General features: G+C 52.9%; 4 protein-coding genes across 4 annotated transcripts; 2 read left to right on the top strand and 2 right to left on the bottom strand.

The window, feature by feature from the left end:
- Positions 1-889: 889 nt before the first annotated feature.
- IAQ61_010176 (uncharacterized protein) lies at positions 890-1,177 on the bottom strand (the record flags this gene model as incomplete). Its single annotated transcript, XM_066098684.1, has 1 exon — positions 890-1,177. The coding sequence occupies exon 1, from the start codon at positions 1,145-1,147 to the stop codon at positions 890-892; it is 258 nt and encodes an 85-aa protein (XP_065951229.1). The 5' UTR covers positions 1,148-1,177.
- A 1,021-nt stretch (positions 1,178-2,198) lies between these two features.
- On the top strand, positions 2,199-4,507 carry IAQ61_010175 (uncharacterized protein; the record flags this gene model as incomplete). Its single annotated transcript, XM_066098683.1, has 3 exons — positions 2,199-2,850; positions 2,970-3,872; positions 4,311-4,507. The coding sequence occupies 3 exons, from the start codon at positions 2,199-2,201 to the stop codon at positions 4,505-4,507; spliced, it is 1,752 nt and encodes a 583-aa protein (XP_065951228.1).
- Positions 4,508-5,878: 1,371 nt separating this feature from the next.
- IAQ61_010174 (uncharacterized protein) lies at positions 5,879-6,986 on the bottom strand (the record flags this gene model as incomplete). The annotated part of the gene is made up of 2 exons (XM_003841502.2): positions 6,832-6,986; positions 5,879-5,949 (listed from the first exon to the last, which is right to left on the bottom strand). Exons 1-2 carry the CDS (start codon positions 6,956-6,958, stop codon positions 5,879-5,881), a joined length of 198 nt encoding a protein of 65 aa, XP_003841550.1. The 5' UTR covers positions 6,959-6,986.
- A 1,088-nt stretch (positions 6,987-8,074) lies between these two features.
- On the top strand, positions 8,075-10,926 carry IAQ61_010173 (uncharacterized protein; the record flags this gene model as incomplete). The annotated part of the gene is made up of 6 exons (XM_066098682.1): positions 8,075-8,088; positions 8,264-8,398; positions 8,622-9,209; positions 9,277-10,601; positions 10,696-10,835; positions 10,894-10,926. The coding sequence occupies 6 exons, from the start codon at positions 8,075-8,077 to the stop codon at positions 10,924-10,926; spliced, it is 2,235 nt and encodes a 744-aa protein (XP_065951227.1).
- Between the last annotated feature and the right edge of the window lie 4,478 nt (positions 10,927-15,404).

Here is a 15,404-nt window from a genome sequence, read left to right as displayed (position 1 = left end):
CTAGAAAACTGAGGACTATATCCTGCAATATCCCATGGGTTAATCACAGTTGGCGGTTCTAGATCTCGACCGCTTCTCCCTCTGAATTGTGTGGAACGGTGCAATTAGAACTGTGGTGTTATGGACCACGTCCCCCGGCATGCTGAAGAGATATACGAGACATAACGGCCATTCACGTTCCATGCATGAGAAGTGCCCGTGAGATATATCGCATCACTGACGCTAAGTTGTATTTCCATTAGTTTGATATTCCACTCTTTAGCAGCCAATACACTTCTCCATCTTGAACCGTATAGAGAATAGTGCTCACACCGGCTCTTGCACTCATTGGCACTTTGTGGTGATGGTCTGCTTGAAAGTTGCCTGATGTATTCTGTTCGTCCTCGCTTTCGTCCATCTATAGGGGTATCGTGTCTAGCACCCTTCAATCTCCTCAATCGTTCCAGCTGTACCCTTCACGCACATGCCGTGGTTCTGACGAACTACAACGTCTGAATTTGGATTAACATCTTGTGTTGAGGAGGCGACGTAAGAGAACAACATACCCTCAGAAGCGATAGGCGCAGCAATGGCAAAAGCAGCCATGGAGAGAACAGTGGCGAATACGGTGAATCTCATGTTTACGGCTGGAAGGTAGTAGAATCTGGCAAAGGCTGGTGTGGTCTGGGTATATCTGAGATGATGGGAAAGTCGTTGAAAAGTCGCCCGGCGACAAAAAGAATGTACAGTGGTTGGGCAGATTAGAATGGGAAGGCTGACTGATTGCTGCGATTTGGTAGTGAGCGGCCGGTCTAGCAGGCTGAACGCATGTTCTTTATACCATGCTCAGGCCCATTGTCACCGTGCTCCCAGTGACAAGTACGTAGTAGTCGTCGGGGCTGCGACTGCCTCATATGATGCCTGAAACCGGGTTGGCTTTTTCCCTTGTGAATGTGGAGGCGATGTAGGGAATTCCTGACTTGAGATCAGTACTGCGCAATGCTGGGACAACGGGGGCCTGAAGTCTCGATGGACCGTATGGGGAAAGAATGGCGGGAGATCGCCTACTGAGATGTTTTGGGTGTGTCGCGGGTTGCTGGAGAAGACGACGGGAACGGGAAGAGGTGGTGTTGCAGATGTCTGACCGTGGAGAGGAGTGGGTAGGCATCTTGGGGGAACGAGCCTGTTATTCCGAGACGTGAGAGACTCTGAATTCACTCGTGACCTTGATGGGAATGCAATACAAGGGCATGCTCTGAAAAGTCATGAATCTTCAACGTATTCAAAGACCTCGACTAGCCATTTGTATGTTGAAATATTGACCTTGTCCATGTTGCCGTCAAGTCGCTTGGACGGTGCTAACTGCTATGTTGACGTGAAACGGTACTCAAACCCAGCCGAAACATCAATGACTGAGATACAGAATCGGACCAGCGCGTGGGGTACTATACCATCTAAATACACTTTCAAGTTCCTTTGGTATCGTAGTCCCTATCTTAGAATGAGCACAGGTTTTTGCTGCTGTTGTCACAGAAGTCGTTGCCCAAATGGTGACCTACCGGTACCGGTACCCCACCATGATATATCATGGGGACCTGCTGTTCAATGCGCTCTCCAAGCATGTCACTACCCTAGGTACGCAGCAATTTCAGCTGCCACGAGAACAATACAACCCAAAGTTCGACACAATGTGTTCTCATCTATCATCTATCTATATGCAGCTCGTAAAGAGGGCAGACTCGATAGCTTGGTGTGGCCTTGGCCTGAACCGAACTCCCTAATATCATTTTCTGCACAAGACATCCACCCTCGATCCCTCTCGACGCGGCCTCCCTCAATGTTGACGGAGAACGCGGAAGCTTCAAAAATGACAAAGGGCAATAGTTGCAAGCTTCCGTACGTTGTTGCACTTTGCATAGACTGAGAACCCGCCTCAGGTTAGGAACAATGACGTACCGGTAGATGATATCCTCCAACGGACCCGATCGCGTTTGTCGTGAGGTGTCGGTAACTACGTGAGCGAAATTGAAGGTGTGGATGGAAGCTGCTTCCGCTCTCGTGCCTACTACTTCGAGCCATGTTGCGCATTTCTGTTTGCTACCGTAGGCAAGCTGTCACCTTTCTTATCAAGGCCTCCTGCGCCTGGTAGGTAGTTACTGTCTGCAGACTTCCCATGATTCCAGATCCAATAGCCTTAAATCTCTATTGCAACAGAAGAAATGCCAGACAAGGGCTGGCGCAAGAAAATCCATGGCAAGCAACCGCGAGCCCTGCCTCCCATCAAGACAACGTCGAGAGATGTAAGCGGAGAAGACTCAGGCGACCGACGCACTGCAACGGGATGGAGGAAAACAATCCAAAGCAGCCGCCCAGAGACTCCGTCAAGTATGTCGCGATTGACGCCCGCGATTACTGACGCAGATGACGTTCAGAGCGAACACTCTGAGCCACAGACACCGCGTCCCAACTCCAAGCCGAGGGTTGCAAGGTACACCTCACTGTTTAGCAGCTTCAAAGAGTCTTCCAAAGCTCCCGACTTCAATGAACCGTGGAGTGAGTCGTCGCCACCCTTGCAGTTCTACGTCGATCCGCTGCTTGCCTTGCAATCAGTTCACTCGCATATGATTAGCTTCACCACGCCCATCCCACTTGAGCATCATAGTGGACTCTTCCGCGTCTTCGAGGACTACAGGAGGGCGCGACACGAGAAGGAGCGTCTTGATACTTTGCTACAGGATACATTGACGAGCTGGACGATAGCAGAGGATCATTGGGCGGAATCAGAGTTGTGTTATAAAGCTGAGATCCGCCGGCTTGAGATTCTGATAGCGAACGGCACCAGTGGCATGACAGGGTCAGTCTCGAATTTCTGTACTTTGTAGTGATATGCTTACCCCTCCATAGTCTCTTCAGAGCCAGACAGGGCAGTGTCATAGATCGAAAGCGAGGCCACCCCAAGACTATTTCCCACGACAAACATCTACCCACAGTCAAATTATTGTGCGCTGAAGAGCGAGACAGTCAAATGCCATCAAAAAGTCAGCAACGTGAGTCTGTAAGCGCTGTAGGTATTGTATGCACAGAGGCTAACGACATAGTCTTTTTCCAACGGCCAGTCTCGCCCTCCAAGAAGATGGCTACTTTGTCAAAGTATCTTGTCGATACCCATGCAGACCAGCCTCCAGTCGGATTGCGTGATAGGAATCACAGCTCAGGACTGTCGCGCAAAGTTCAAAGTGAGCTCGACTTGAAAAGTATAGTTCGAGGGAACGAAGAATGGTCATTTCATGCTGATGATGTGTCTGACAACCTGGGTGGGCTGTCAGTAGACAAGATAACAGGTCCACGCATGTCGACAGATTCGAAGCTGGAATGCGATTCAATCATCGCGCTTCGTCAACTTGGCGGTTTGATTGCAAGGCGTCGTGGTATAGAGATTGACACGTTCGTCGACGGACTCGTGGCCTTGTTGTCCACTGTCAAGAAAACACAAACCTGTCCGCGATCCAGCGGAGAGCAAGGCATCCAAGCCTGTTCCCCTGCCTTGGGTAAGCCCGATACGTCTACTGGCAATCCACTGGGGCAACATTCGATTCAACGACACAAGCTGAGGAGGTTCCAATCCCAGCCGCAGCTCGGTATCGGTCGACAACGTCGTCGTCATTTCTCCTTTGACCTTGGTGATGATCAACTCGAAGAACTAGAGGCGTTTGACATGTACACGCACAGCTTCTCGGGAGAGGTGTCCTCGGAGTGGGAAGAATCGCCATCACTACAACACGGCCGCATTGCGCCTAGAGCGCATTCAGTCCTCGCGATTCCTTCATCACAACCCTCGAGTGTAGACATACAAAAACCTTCGAAGATTCCCAGTCCCGTTGGGACACTTGGTCGTACGCGGCGAGAGGAGTCGACGTCAAGTTTACAGACCATCTTTGCCAAACCTGCAGACGGACGTCGTGACTCGGATTCGAGCATGCGTACGGGCTTCAAGGAGCAGTAACGCAACAGCCTTGAGCCAGTCTTTACGGCTAGTCATCTCGGGTAGTTTGAGAGTCACGTTACTTGTCTTGTGCCATCAAGACAGCTAAGATGTAGCAGAGGCAAATCATGTGACTCTCAAACTACCTGAGTGCATGAGTAGGCACAGGCAGCCCAAGCCAAATGCTGGGCACATTGGAATCCGCAGTAGCGCCCATGGGTCCGCTCACTGAATGTCGGGATCCTGAGACGATGGTGGCTTTGGCTGCGGCCGAAGGAGAAGACAGTCGGACGCCACCATACATTTGGCTTTGCGGTAGATAGATGACAGATCCCTTCCTTCTTTGAAGGCACTGAATTGATGAAGGCTAGTAGAGTAGTAGGCTACAGCACGAGACTCGCACACGACAGCGTGCAGCCAATGGATGTATTTGGCCAGCGTGCACCCAGGTTGGCTGTATCATCCAAAGAAGTCGGTGTAACGAGGCACTGCAGCAGAGGTGCGTGGTCCTACGGTATACCAAGGAAGATGTCAGTTGAAGAGTGATTGCATCATGGGTAGTCATGCCGATTGTCCAGATTGTGCAAAAGTGTTCATGTCCAGGTAGAGTAGTGTGCTAATGGCTGCGGCAAGAACAAAGCATTGGTTGAGGCTGCACAGCAATGTGCTCGCTGCGAGGACTAAGGACTACAGGTGGCCTGGGTACTATAGTCGGTACATGTATATATGAAACTGGATGCCTTGTGGCCCAAGATGATTGTGGCTGTAGTATAGATGGAAGCCATGAACAATGAGCATGGCACATAGGGAGGGGCAAGGATACAAAAACGATTGGGGAACCTATTATTACCAGCGTTCGAGGTTAGAGAATGCGAAGAGGGTGTCGTCTTTCATCATCGACAGGACCGGCGGTAGTACTAGGAGTAGCACAGGAAGTCAGCTCATGTGCCCGTTGTGGGTAATGCAGGCTCGAGGAGACACGGCACCTGGGAATTTGACAGTCGAGTACCGTACTAGTCCGGAAGTTATTGCCCTCGGTCTACCGGTACCAGGCAGGCTACCAGTAGGTTCTGTACTCTACTCTGCTTACTGTACTAGTTATCTCGGCTAGTTTGAGGATCACGTTACTTGTCTTGTGCCATCAAGATAGCCAGGATGTAGCAGTGGCAAATCACATGATACTCAAACTACCCGAGCGCATGAGTAGAGTACCGGTACCTATCCTTTGGATGAACTCGCCACATTTTGCTCATGGCCCACATGTCCGTTTCCAAGACGCCAGGCCTTCGATTCTGCACGGCTACGCGTCCTCTTTTTTTTTTTTTTTTCCTCTTATGGGGCAGCAAATCATAGGGTACTCTACTAGGATGGGAACTGGGTGGTTAGGCGAGGCGATCGACAAGAGCTTACGCCACAGGTGCGGCATGTGTGGCGAGTACGTCCTCGACCGTGCCACAATGTTCATCATGCCCGTTTTCGAGAGTGCTCTGCCGCGAGAGGATGGGAAGTACAATCGGCCATGGCCAGCGATTCGTCCATGCACCTCTGCCGATCCTTGGGCTGGTAACCCGTTGCCACACTTATTTTTACACAGTGCATTCTGTACTCTTACATGCTTTGTACTTACACCATCATGGCCTTTTGCAGATGGCTTTCTCCGTCACTGGGACCGGATGATGGTTCCATCAGCCCCACGATTGGGCGACATGGCCCAAGCTCTGCAACGGCCAGCGAAGCGAGCGGTGCCACTTGCCATGGGCAGTCGTCGAGTCCCCCGCCTGCTCTGGGTTGTCGTCATGGACTGTCTTGTGCGCCTCCTCGGCCACGCACAAGCACTGTGACGATGAGCAAAGGCCGTTGATGGCAGGCAACACGGTTGGCGTACTGTGTACATACACCATGTACCGTACCTACCTACTAGGTAGGTGCTGCTGTGTCTGGTGACTGCATGGCTGGCAAGGCGTCGCCTAGGGGCTCCTTAATCTCGGCTTGACAGCCATCAGAATCAAGGTCAGGAATTACGGTAAGCGTGGAGGCTAAAGAGAGGCGAAGAGGCGAGGGGCGAGAGAGGCAGGGCAGGGCAGGGCAGGTTGAGGTTGGTTCATGGCAAGCGACACGGCGCCAACGCCCAATTAGGAGATTGGTTGCAACGTTCGGACTTCTGGCGAGCCTCCAGTCTGATCTGTGGCTGTACCCAGACTAGCACACGTAGGGGCTAGTGTGAGCGGGCAACAGGGGCGAAATGGGGCGTCGAGGGCGAGAGGAGAGAAGGGAAGGGAAGGGAAAAGGTGCAGGGTTGGATGGAGGGCCGAGGAGCCATGGATGGGCGATAGCGGTGCGGTTCTTGGAAACACGAATGGGACAACGGGCGCTGCCGGCACATGTCATTTGGCATTTCGGCGCCAATGCACACTGCAGACACACACACACACACACACACACACACACACACACAACACAGTACTACTACACAGGTAGGCGCTGCGACGGTTGGTCAAGATGCGAGGAGAGATTGCGGGTGGGAGATTGGAAAGGATAGGATCGCTCATGTTGTAGAGTGGAGTAGGTACAGTATGGACTACTACTACTACTACTACTACTACTACTACTACTGCTACTCCGTAGCTGGGGAGATGGACTACCAGAGTCTCTGGTATTGAGTAAAGTAGAGTAGAGCAGCCTCACACTCGCACTGATGCAGGCCTGGGTTCGAGAAGCACAGCAACAGCCACCCTGGCGTCGATTGATGTGCGGTGCAGCGACAATCCGCACCTGTTTGGGACCTGTGCTGATACCGTTGTAGGTGTACTACTAGGTACTGTACACGGCAGAGTACTCTAGTCTGTGTAGAGTACTATGCTCATACCTACCACTTGGACCACTACCGTACAATTCACCTAGTGATTGGCAGCCGGCCGGCTCGCGGCTACTCCTTGCACGGTAGGGCAGGACAGGCGATTGTGGCTGTGCACCGATGGCCTTGCGGCTGATCAGCATTGTACTCTGATGGTAGAGTATGGTCGTGCTAGGTACTATGTAGAGTAGGTGTATATCTCATCCACCTCATGGTACTCCTAGTATAGTAGTATGAGTAGGTATGTACAATCCAATACACATGTGTGCGTGCGTGCGTGCACCGACAAGGCGGCGGCGGCGGCGGGTCACAGGAATGGGCGGGCCAGCGCCAAAAAACGCAGACCGGAAAGACGGGCTAGCTGGGGGCTTGCAAGCATTAGGGCGGTAGGGAAGGCTGTCTGCTCTATGGTGGGTATGGGTACCTACTGTACGGGTCCTAGTACGCGACGGCGAAGACGACGACGGTACCCTAGGGACTTGCACAGTATGTACTAGGTACTAGGTACCTACTACTCTACTACTACCCTACTACCCTACTACCACGAGTACCACGAGTACCATGTGTGTGTCTGTCTGTCTGTGTGTGTGAGTGTGTGTGTGTGTGTAGTATTGTAGAGTATAGGCTGTGTGTAAGGCCTAGGCCCAGCCCCCCCCCCCCCCTCCTCTTCCTCCTCATCCTTCCCCCTCCCCATCTGCATACCCACACCCACATCCTCCTCTCACCTCCCCACCCCACCCGCCTCGCCCCCTCCCCATGCCACGCGCGGCCCTCGAGCAATCCCGTCAGGCGCGTGTCGGTGCGCTCACTTGTTGGTCACTGTTGGCCCAGCTCCCAGCTTTGCTTTGCTTTGCTACGAGCTAAAAAGACGTCTGACCTCCGGCCCTGGCCCAGACAGCAGCTGTGGCTTGACCCCATTGTTGGCTTGACCCTCCTCTTTCTCCCCCCCTCACCCTCACCCTCACTCTCCCTCTCCCTCTCCCTCTCCCTCTCACTCTCACTCTCACTCTCACTCTCACTCTCACTCTCACTTTTTCACAGTCTCTCAGTCTCTCTTGACTCTTGGCTCTTTGCTCGTCTTGCTCTCTCTGGTCTAGACTGTGGGCCCCCCTCCGTCCGCTTTTCATCCACACACCCCAGCAAGAGTACAAGACCCCCTTCCCATCCCTCCACCACCACTGCCTGGCCTTTGACTTTTCTTCCCCTCTCGATGCGCACGCCGTCCCTCTTCCTCTGCGACCTGCTCTCTCTCCGCGATCATGTTTCGCAACCGGTACGTGCAGTCTGTCCATGTTCGTCGCCAACCTGCCCTTCCATCTGCAATGTGCATGTCACTAGCTCGACTACGCTGGCAGCGCGCGCGTCGCGTTTTTGCCCTTGCTCATCCACCACCCATCGTCACAACCACCATCCACGACGCTGACCGCTTCCTGCGAACAAAACATTAGAACAAATACGAAAAAACCAGCTGGGCTCGAGGAATTCAAGGCCTCGTTCCCGCATCTTGGACAGCGCTCGCATTCGGTTGCGGGCCCGCCAGGCCATAGCCTCGCAGACGCTCTTGATGTTGCCCACCCTTCTCGGTAAGTCAGAAATGCCATGTCTGCGAAAAAGTCCCATGTGTCCATGTCCATGTCCATGCCCATCATTTGCGCGCGCGGACTCATTGTCCCTTCCGTGCGCCCCGCTCCGCCAACACCAATCATCTTCGCCGCCTCTTCACCCCCTCCCTCTCTCCCTTCTCTCCGTCTCCCCCCTTTCTGCATGCGCCAACCTCCCCGCGCTGACAAGACCGATTGCGCGCAGAAATCTCAACGACCACGAGGACATCAAAGATCAGGACCCAACCCCGCGCGGAAGCAACGAACCCTGGAGGTTTACCCCCTCGCTGCTCGACCCCAACAGCTTCGCCTTCACCTCGTTCGCCAATCAGCCTCCGGGCTATTACACGCCAACCCCCGGCGGCACCAACACCCTCTATCACAGCCAGGCCGGCGACCTGCACACGCCAGGCTTCAGCTTCGGATTGGGCACTCCCTTGTCTCTCCCCACTTCAGAGGGTGCCCTGCACGCAGGCCAGACGGTGCCCAGCCAACTCCACCATGGCTTCACTCCGCACGCCTTGGGCGCCCACCACTTCCAAAATGTCAACCCGTTTGCCATGCAGTCGCAACATTCTCAGTCCTTTGCGCCGCATCAATTCACCCACCAGCCTTCCGCCTTCGACCATGGGGTCATGGCGCAGTCTCACGACGAGCCGTCCATGGACAACAACATGGTGCCAGAGATGGAGATGCAGGAACAATCGCCGTTGATTGGATATGCGCCCCAAGCCTACGGCAGTAACATGGCTGCTCCGACAGCTACCCATCTGCCTTCGGCACCCACGCAAAAGTAGGTCGAGTGTTGCATCTGGCCCATGTGCATGGCTTTTTGTATCCTCGGTACTAACCGCGCCCAGCTTCCGATACCATGTCACTCTAAATGCGCCAACGGCTATGATTAAGCAATCAGACGAGGTGCCCGTCACCTATCTCAACAAGGGACAGGCCTACTCCATCTCACTCGTGGATACAGCGCCCCTCCAAGCTCCGTCCCTGTCACTCAGATACAGGACTTTTATTCGCATTTCCTTTGAAGACGAACAACAAAGGCAGCGCCCTGCCGGCTGTTGGCAACTCTGGAAGGAAGGCCGAGGAACGAATGAAGCGCATCAGCGAGGCGGTCGTCTTCAAGCCGTCGAATTCGTCGACCCAAGCCAAGTAGGCGGCGGAGAGGCTCAACAAGGGCGGCCCAGGGTCGAGCTCGAGTCCTCCTCATTCGACGGGTTTGTCGTCAACTGGACACCAGCACACGCCACCGCACCCGAGTGCTCCCTTGCCGTACGATTCAACTTCTTATCCACCGACTTTAGCCACTCCAAGGGGGTAAAGGGGATTCCCGTTCGGTTATGCGCAAAAACAGAGCTGATGACCGAGGCCGCTGCACCCCCGCAAGACACATCAGGCCCCGAGCTTTGCTACTGCAAAGTGAAGCTCTTTCGCGATCACGGAGCAGAGCGCAAACTTTCCAATGATGTCGCCCACGTCAAGAAGACCATTGACAAGATGAAGCAACAAATTGCACAAGCAGAGTCGGGCATGAAAGACTTTGGCAAACGTAAACGCAGTGGCTCCATATCGAAGAGCAGTGCTAATGGCCGACCCGGAAAGGTCGCCAAACACAAGAGGACCTGGTCCTTGTCCTCGGCCAGTTCGAATACTGGAGCCAGGCCTGCGGCGGAAGAGGATTTGCACATCAAATTAGCAGCGCTACAGGACATGTTTAGCTCCACGAGACCTGTCAGCGTCCTGTATCTCAAGGGCGATGAACAGGATGATCCGGACCTGCATCCAGTACAATTGTCCTCTGCTCCGTCGGATCTTTCCAAGATGGAGACGACGGTGGACGCACAAATGTGGGAGGCCACAGGGTCACAGACTGCCGCGTCCTCTGCTGTATCACCAACACCGAGCTCACAATCCATTACCTCTGAAAAGCGTCGAACATCCTTCCAGCGGCCACAACCTTTCCAGCCACCATCGCGCATGCCATCAAACGAATGGCGGAACGTTCCCCAGACGGCTACCGGTGATTTGAAGGCTATGACTGCTATCCAGGGCGGCGCTGATGTCCCCACCAAGGTCCAACGACCCTACGCAGATGATCATGCTTTATCCGGATGGATCGAGGCTCTTGGGGTGGACCAGACTTATCAACCACCACCCGAGCCTATGCTCAAGCCAGGTACGTGCTTTTAATCAAACAAGAAAAAATCTAAAAAATCTTGCCCCCCTTCCAAATTTCTGTCTATGAATTATCTACTGACAGCTTTTTGCAGTGGCTTGTTTCTTTGTGCAACCCAGAATCGCCGGTCGACAATCCGATGACAACTATTATCGCGCCATCTACCTCATGGAACGCACCGTGAAAGAACTCGTCAGCAGCATTGCTGTGAAAGCCAAGGTTGAGCCCACCAAGGTAACTCGGACGATACGGATCAACCAAAAAGGATTGCAGATTCTAATGGACGATGAAGCGATTAACCGGATCCCAGAACAACAAGACATGACAGCCGAGTTCCATGAAATTGGAACCCCCCCAACACAATCCATGAAGCGAGAATGGGACGCTGGACCTACTGATGTCCAAGTTGATGGCGAGATCAATGTGATTGAGAACATCCACTCGTCAGGCTACGAACTACGCCTCCTGTTCTAGACGCCAACTTTATCGCTCTCTCTTCCTCCCTCCCCCCCCCCCCCCCCCACACACACAATGTGCCACAACTGTCACACGTTTCATCCTGGGTTTCTTATCATGGCACTACTATCGATACGCTTAGAGTAAACCGCGCATTGCTCACCGCGGCCTAATTATTTTCCTCGGCTGATATTCCGGGACAACTTCACACCATTTGGCGTTGAGCGCTTTGGAGATACCACTCGCCTCTGTTATGGGCGATTTCACTTCGCTTTTGATTCACATCGTTTATTCTCTTCTGGTTCGATTACGATACCCATTATACCATTACTTTACCCTTTCTAGCGGCTTCAGATTGTAAAGCAAAGTTTGAACACGAACACAGGGCGGGCAGCAACGAATCGCGATATATACATGAGCGCGAACTTGAATGGCAACAGGACTGTCAACTTTCTTTGCAGTATATACAGAGATGGCGTTTGGTCGTTGGATACGATTTTGCCGGGGATGGTCTTATGGATGCTCAATGAATATTCTGCCATTGCAAACGTTACGAATGTTGCACCTCTCTCTTTCGTTGCAAGCCATGCGCCTGGACCATTGAATTGGGGCACCACGATATCTCACACGGATTATCGTCGCAAGGCCTCGATGAGACTTGAGTTCGTCGTAGAGAACTCTAGAAACACACGACTCCTTCCACGATTCCCATGTTTCAAATCAATGTTTGCAAACTCACGAAGCGCTGCCGCACGTATCCTTGAGGAAGCCATCCTGGTAAGCGCCAACTATCGCACGACTCAGATGGTCCCGCTACTCATTCCTTTTCATCACGCTTTGATCACAATCGGCTCAAGCTGATGCGATGTGGGGATCCAAGCTAGAGAAGAAATCATGCGCTCAAAACTACCCTCACGTACCGGCCAGGTCGTACCATCCATGGCCTAGTAGTAGTCTCAATTACGTCACCATATCATGTACCGGCCACGTACCGATGTTAAAGTTTTGCATTCTCGTCTACCTTGTGTATGGGGATCCTGGGCGCCATGAGATTACCGTGGCAGGGGAAGGTATAGCCGACAGCGATCGCGACATGGGGCTCTCCGGGCCTAAAGAAATCGGCTCCGACACTTGACGTCATAGTGCAGCACGGCAATCACGAATCAACACGGCGACATGCGGTGAAGTTTGTGAAGGTGAAGGGGGAACAGTTCAAGGGGTGTGCCATCCTGCAGATGCGCTGGCATAATCATGACATGTTTGTGCATGAGAACGGGGCGATCAGTACTGGAGATGAGCAGCTGTGCTTCATTCATTTTTGTCGCCGTACTAGTAGAGTATACAGTACTCCATGAAACGTGTACAACTCTTGCCAATGAATGATCCCTGGAGACAGCCACAGCTACCTGGCAAACCTCACAGGTGCGCACAGAGTCAGGAGGCAGTCAGGCAAAGACACAAGGAGATTGGGATCTTGACTGGCTTCCTACCATAGTGGCAAACTGGGCATACAACAAATACCTTTACCCTTGCGAATAGGTTGGCGACCCCTCGAAACCAGCGTCAAGCTCCAGTCAGGGAGCTTGTAGATACAGTACTAAGTAGTCTAGTACTCCTATCGATTTTGGATCTCTCTCGCTGGTCAGTCCCAATGGCGAGCAACAGTCCTTCGCCACCATTCATGCAGGGCAAGAGTCGTCGTGGGCCCCGAAATCCGAAACCCTTGCACCGGGAACGCGACAGAGGACGCGTAAGGGTAGAGTACTATAGTGTACTCTAGAGTAGAGTACTAGTGCTAACCAGGTCGAAAAGAGAGGATATCGCACGCAGTCTCTCTTCCCCGCGCTGCTAGGAAGGTTGAGTACACTTGGCCATTCCACAGGAAGAGCTCAGGATGGTGGATCCTCACTCGTCGATCCTATCACACGTCCTGTCGTTGGAAGATCAACAGCTCAGGCACTGTTCTTGTACTACTCTACTGTCGTACCCTACTACTCTAGGCAATGTAAGTACTACTCCATGTGCAACTGGGATGACGGAAAGTCGTAGCCACACTTTCGCCACACTTGTTTGCTTGGTGTGGCTCGCTCTGCCCGTCGCCACAGCGGCTCGGCCTGATTGCCCACCCACGTCTACCGATTTCGCGTTTCGGACCGCTTTGGACGCAGATGGTGAAGATCGATTACCCGAATGGGTGGTTCGCCTGTAGGGATCTTGTGCCGTAACATAGTATTTCCCTTTGCCACTTGGTAAGCGGCAGTCCAAGGGCGTTTTTGTTTGTTTTTGCACAGCCACAGCTGCTCGTGCGTGCACTCTTTTCGTGCGCCTCTCTTTCACGTGCAGAGCCCTTTCGTTTATCGTGTTTTGCGAGGGGTTTGCATTGTTGTTGCGCTGGTGGCACCTGAAATCCAAATTACCCACCAGAGAGGGGCTAGGTAGAGTAGTAGAGTAGGTCTCAGTACTCTACCTAGTTGGGCGTGTGCCCCGCTTCGTCACGTGTCGCAGTGTACGTACCTCTGAAGACCATGTGCAACCATGGCCACGCCTGTGCTCATCCATCATCACAAACCCGCCTTCATACCACACGGGGATGCTCCGACTTCTGATCACTGTACACTTGCGCGGGAGTGAGATGGCTGCTTTAACTATTATTCTAGAACGGGTCCATGGAGGCGACAAGCCAGTCGGTGCGCCTTGGTATGTATCCACCAAGCAAAAAAGGCAATTTCCGTGCAGCGGTCTTGGAAGATTGCGGGATGAGTTCCTGTTGAGTCAATATTGGATTGCAACGACTGTCCAATGCATCGGCCATCCTCGTAGACCCCTACTATAGTACAGAGGAGCAAACTCGGCTTGCTTCATGCGATTGCAACGTAAGATGCTCATGGAGAGGCCAGGGTGCTTGCCAAGTGTCGGGACGTGTAAATGCAGAACGATCCCAGTTGAAGATTCGCATCCTGAGGAACTAGTGGACTACAGCACCTCTTCTACTACACGAAAAAGAGACTTGGAAGAAACGAACGGTATCAATACTCGGAAATGCTCCTGCGTCTCCTCGGCGGGGACCTGGCCTTGCCCTTTGCGTTTATGCCGTCTGCATATTTCCTCTTCAAGGTTAGCTGTGGCGGTGCGCCTATGCGAATGTGATGACTTCTTTGGTAGGAGGAGCGGAATTTTATTGCCAATCTTAAGCCGTGTAGGATACCTATGCCGGGCCGCACTGAGCACGCGTGCCTGGTATCGAATGATCAATCTGGCAGGTGTAGAGCAGAGTAGCAGAGTTGAGTTGGTACTATATGTACATGGAGTAGTACCAGAGACATGTGGAGCCAGCCATGTAGCCGAGATGCCCATACTACTACATAGCATAGTATGCAACAGGGGAACATGGGTCTTCTGCGCAACTGTCATGACGGATATGACTTCATACAATACTCTACACAGTACTATATATACGTAGAGTACTGTACATGTGAATGTGGGCAAAACCCCTGCCTGATCCTCCTGATCACCACCATCCATGTTTCAGGTCGACCGTCAGTTTGCAGAGCGCTGATCCACTTACTCAGTATAGTACCTAGGTACATGGGAATGATGGAATGGTGATGGTATGTACAATGCCGTTAGGTATAGTACTACTTACCCACGGCCAAAGCGACCAGCTCGTCTCATCCATCATTCCCGCCGCCCTTCTCCACACACATGGCGCTAGTGACCCCCAAGCTGGCTCGACCAAACCCCCCACTCCGCCCTCGGTACCCAATTCCCGTCGCAATCGGAATCGCGATCTCGCACGATCCCCCGGCACGAAAAACAGACATGCTCCTCGAATGAAAAGTCGCATTATAAGCCGTGTCCATTCCGCTTCGTCTGTGGCAGCCAATACCGTCGTGTGTGGCTCACACTTGCATAGTATGCACTCAGCCGCTGACGCAAGCCTGGAATGGCACCGGTTGGGTCCATGAGCAAAATTGGTAGCCATGTACAGGAGCCACGTTGATGCTGATGCACCTGCATGTTCCTTCTGCATCCTAGTAGTTTCTCCAGTTTAGGAGGAACAAGGTCCAATTGCCGTCCATGGCCATGGCTCACCTGCCCACCCCCCGATGCCAGACGGACGATGCCAAAGGAGGCTTCGCTTCGGAGTTTGTCGCAAGGGTCATTCTGGCTCGTACTTTTTACTTTTCTTCTCCGTCTTTTCATGCTTCTCATGGTCGGTCTGGCTTGCTGTTGATTCGCTGCTCTGTCAGGGCGCAAGGAGGGGGGTGGGATGGACATCTTGCAGAATTGGGTTCCTCTTTAGCGGGGCGATAGCTCATGTCACAATCATCACTCCCTTAGTATGGC

The sequence above is a fragment of the Plenodomus lingam genome, assembly GCF_022343315.1.
Source record: "Plenodomus lingam strain CAN1 chromosome Unknown contig_8, whole genome shotgun sequence".
In the NCBI taxonomy this organism is placed as follows: Eukaryota; Fungi; Ascomycota; class Dothideomycetes; order Pleosporales; family Leptosphaeriaceae; genus Plenodomus; species Plenodomus lingam.
The sequence above is the reverse complement of the archived record's forward strand: the minus strand, read 5'-3'. Positions and strand labels throughout refer to the sequence as shown.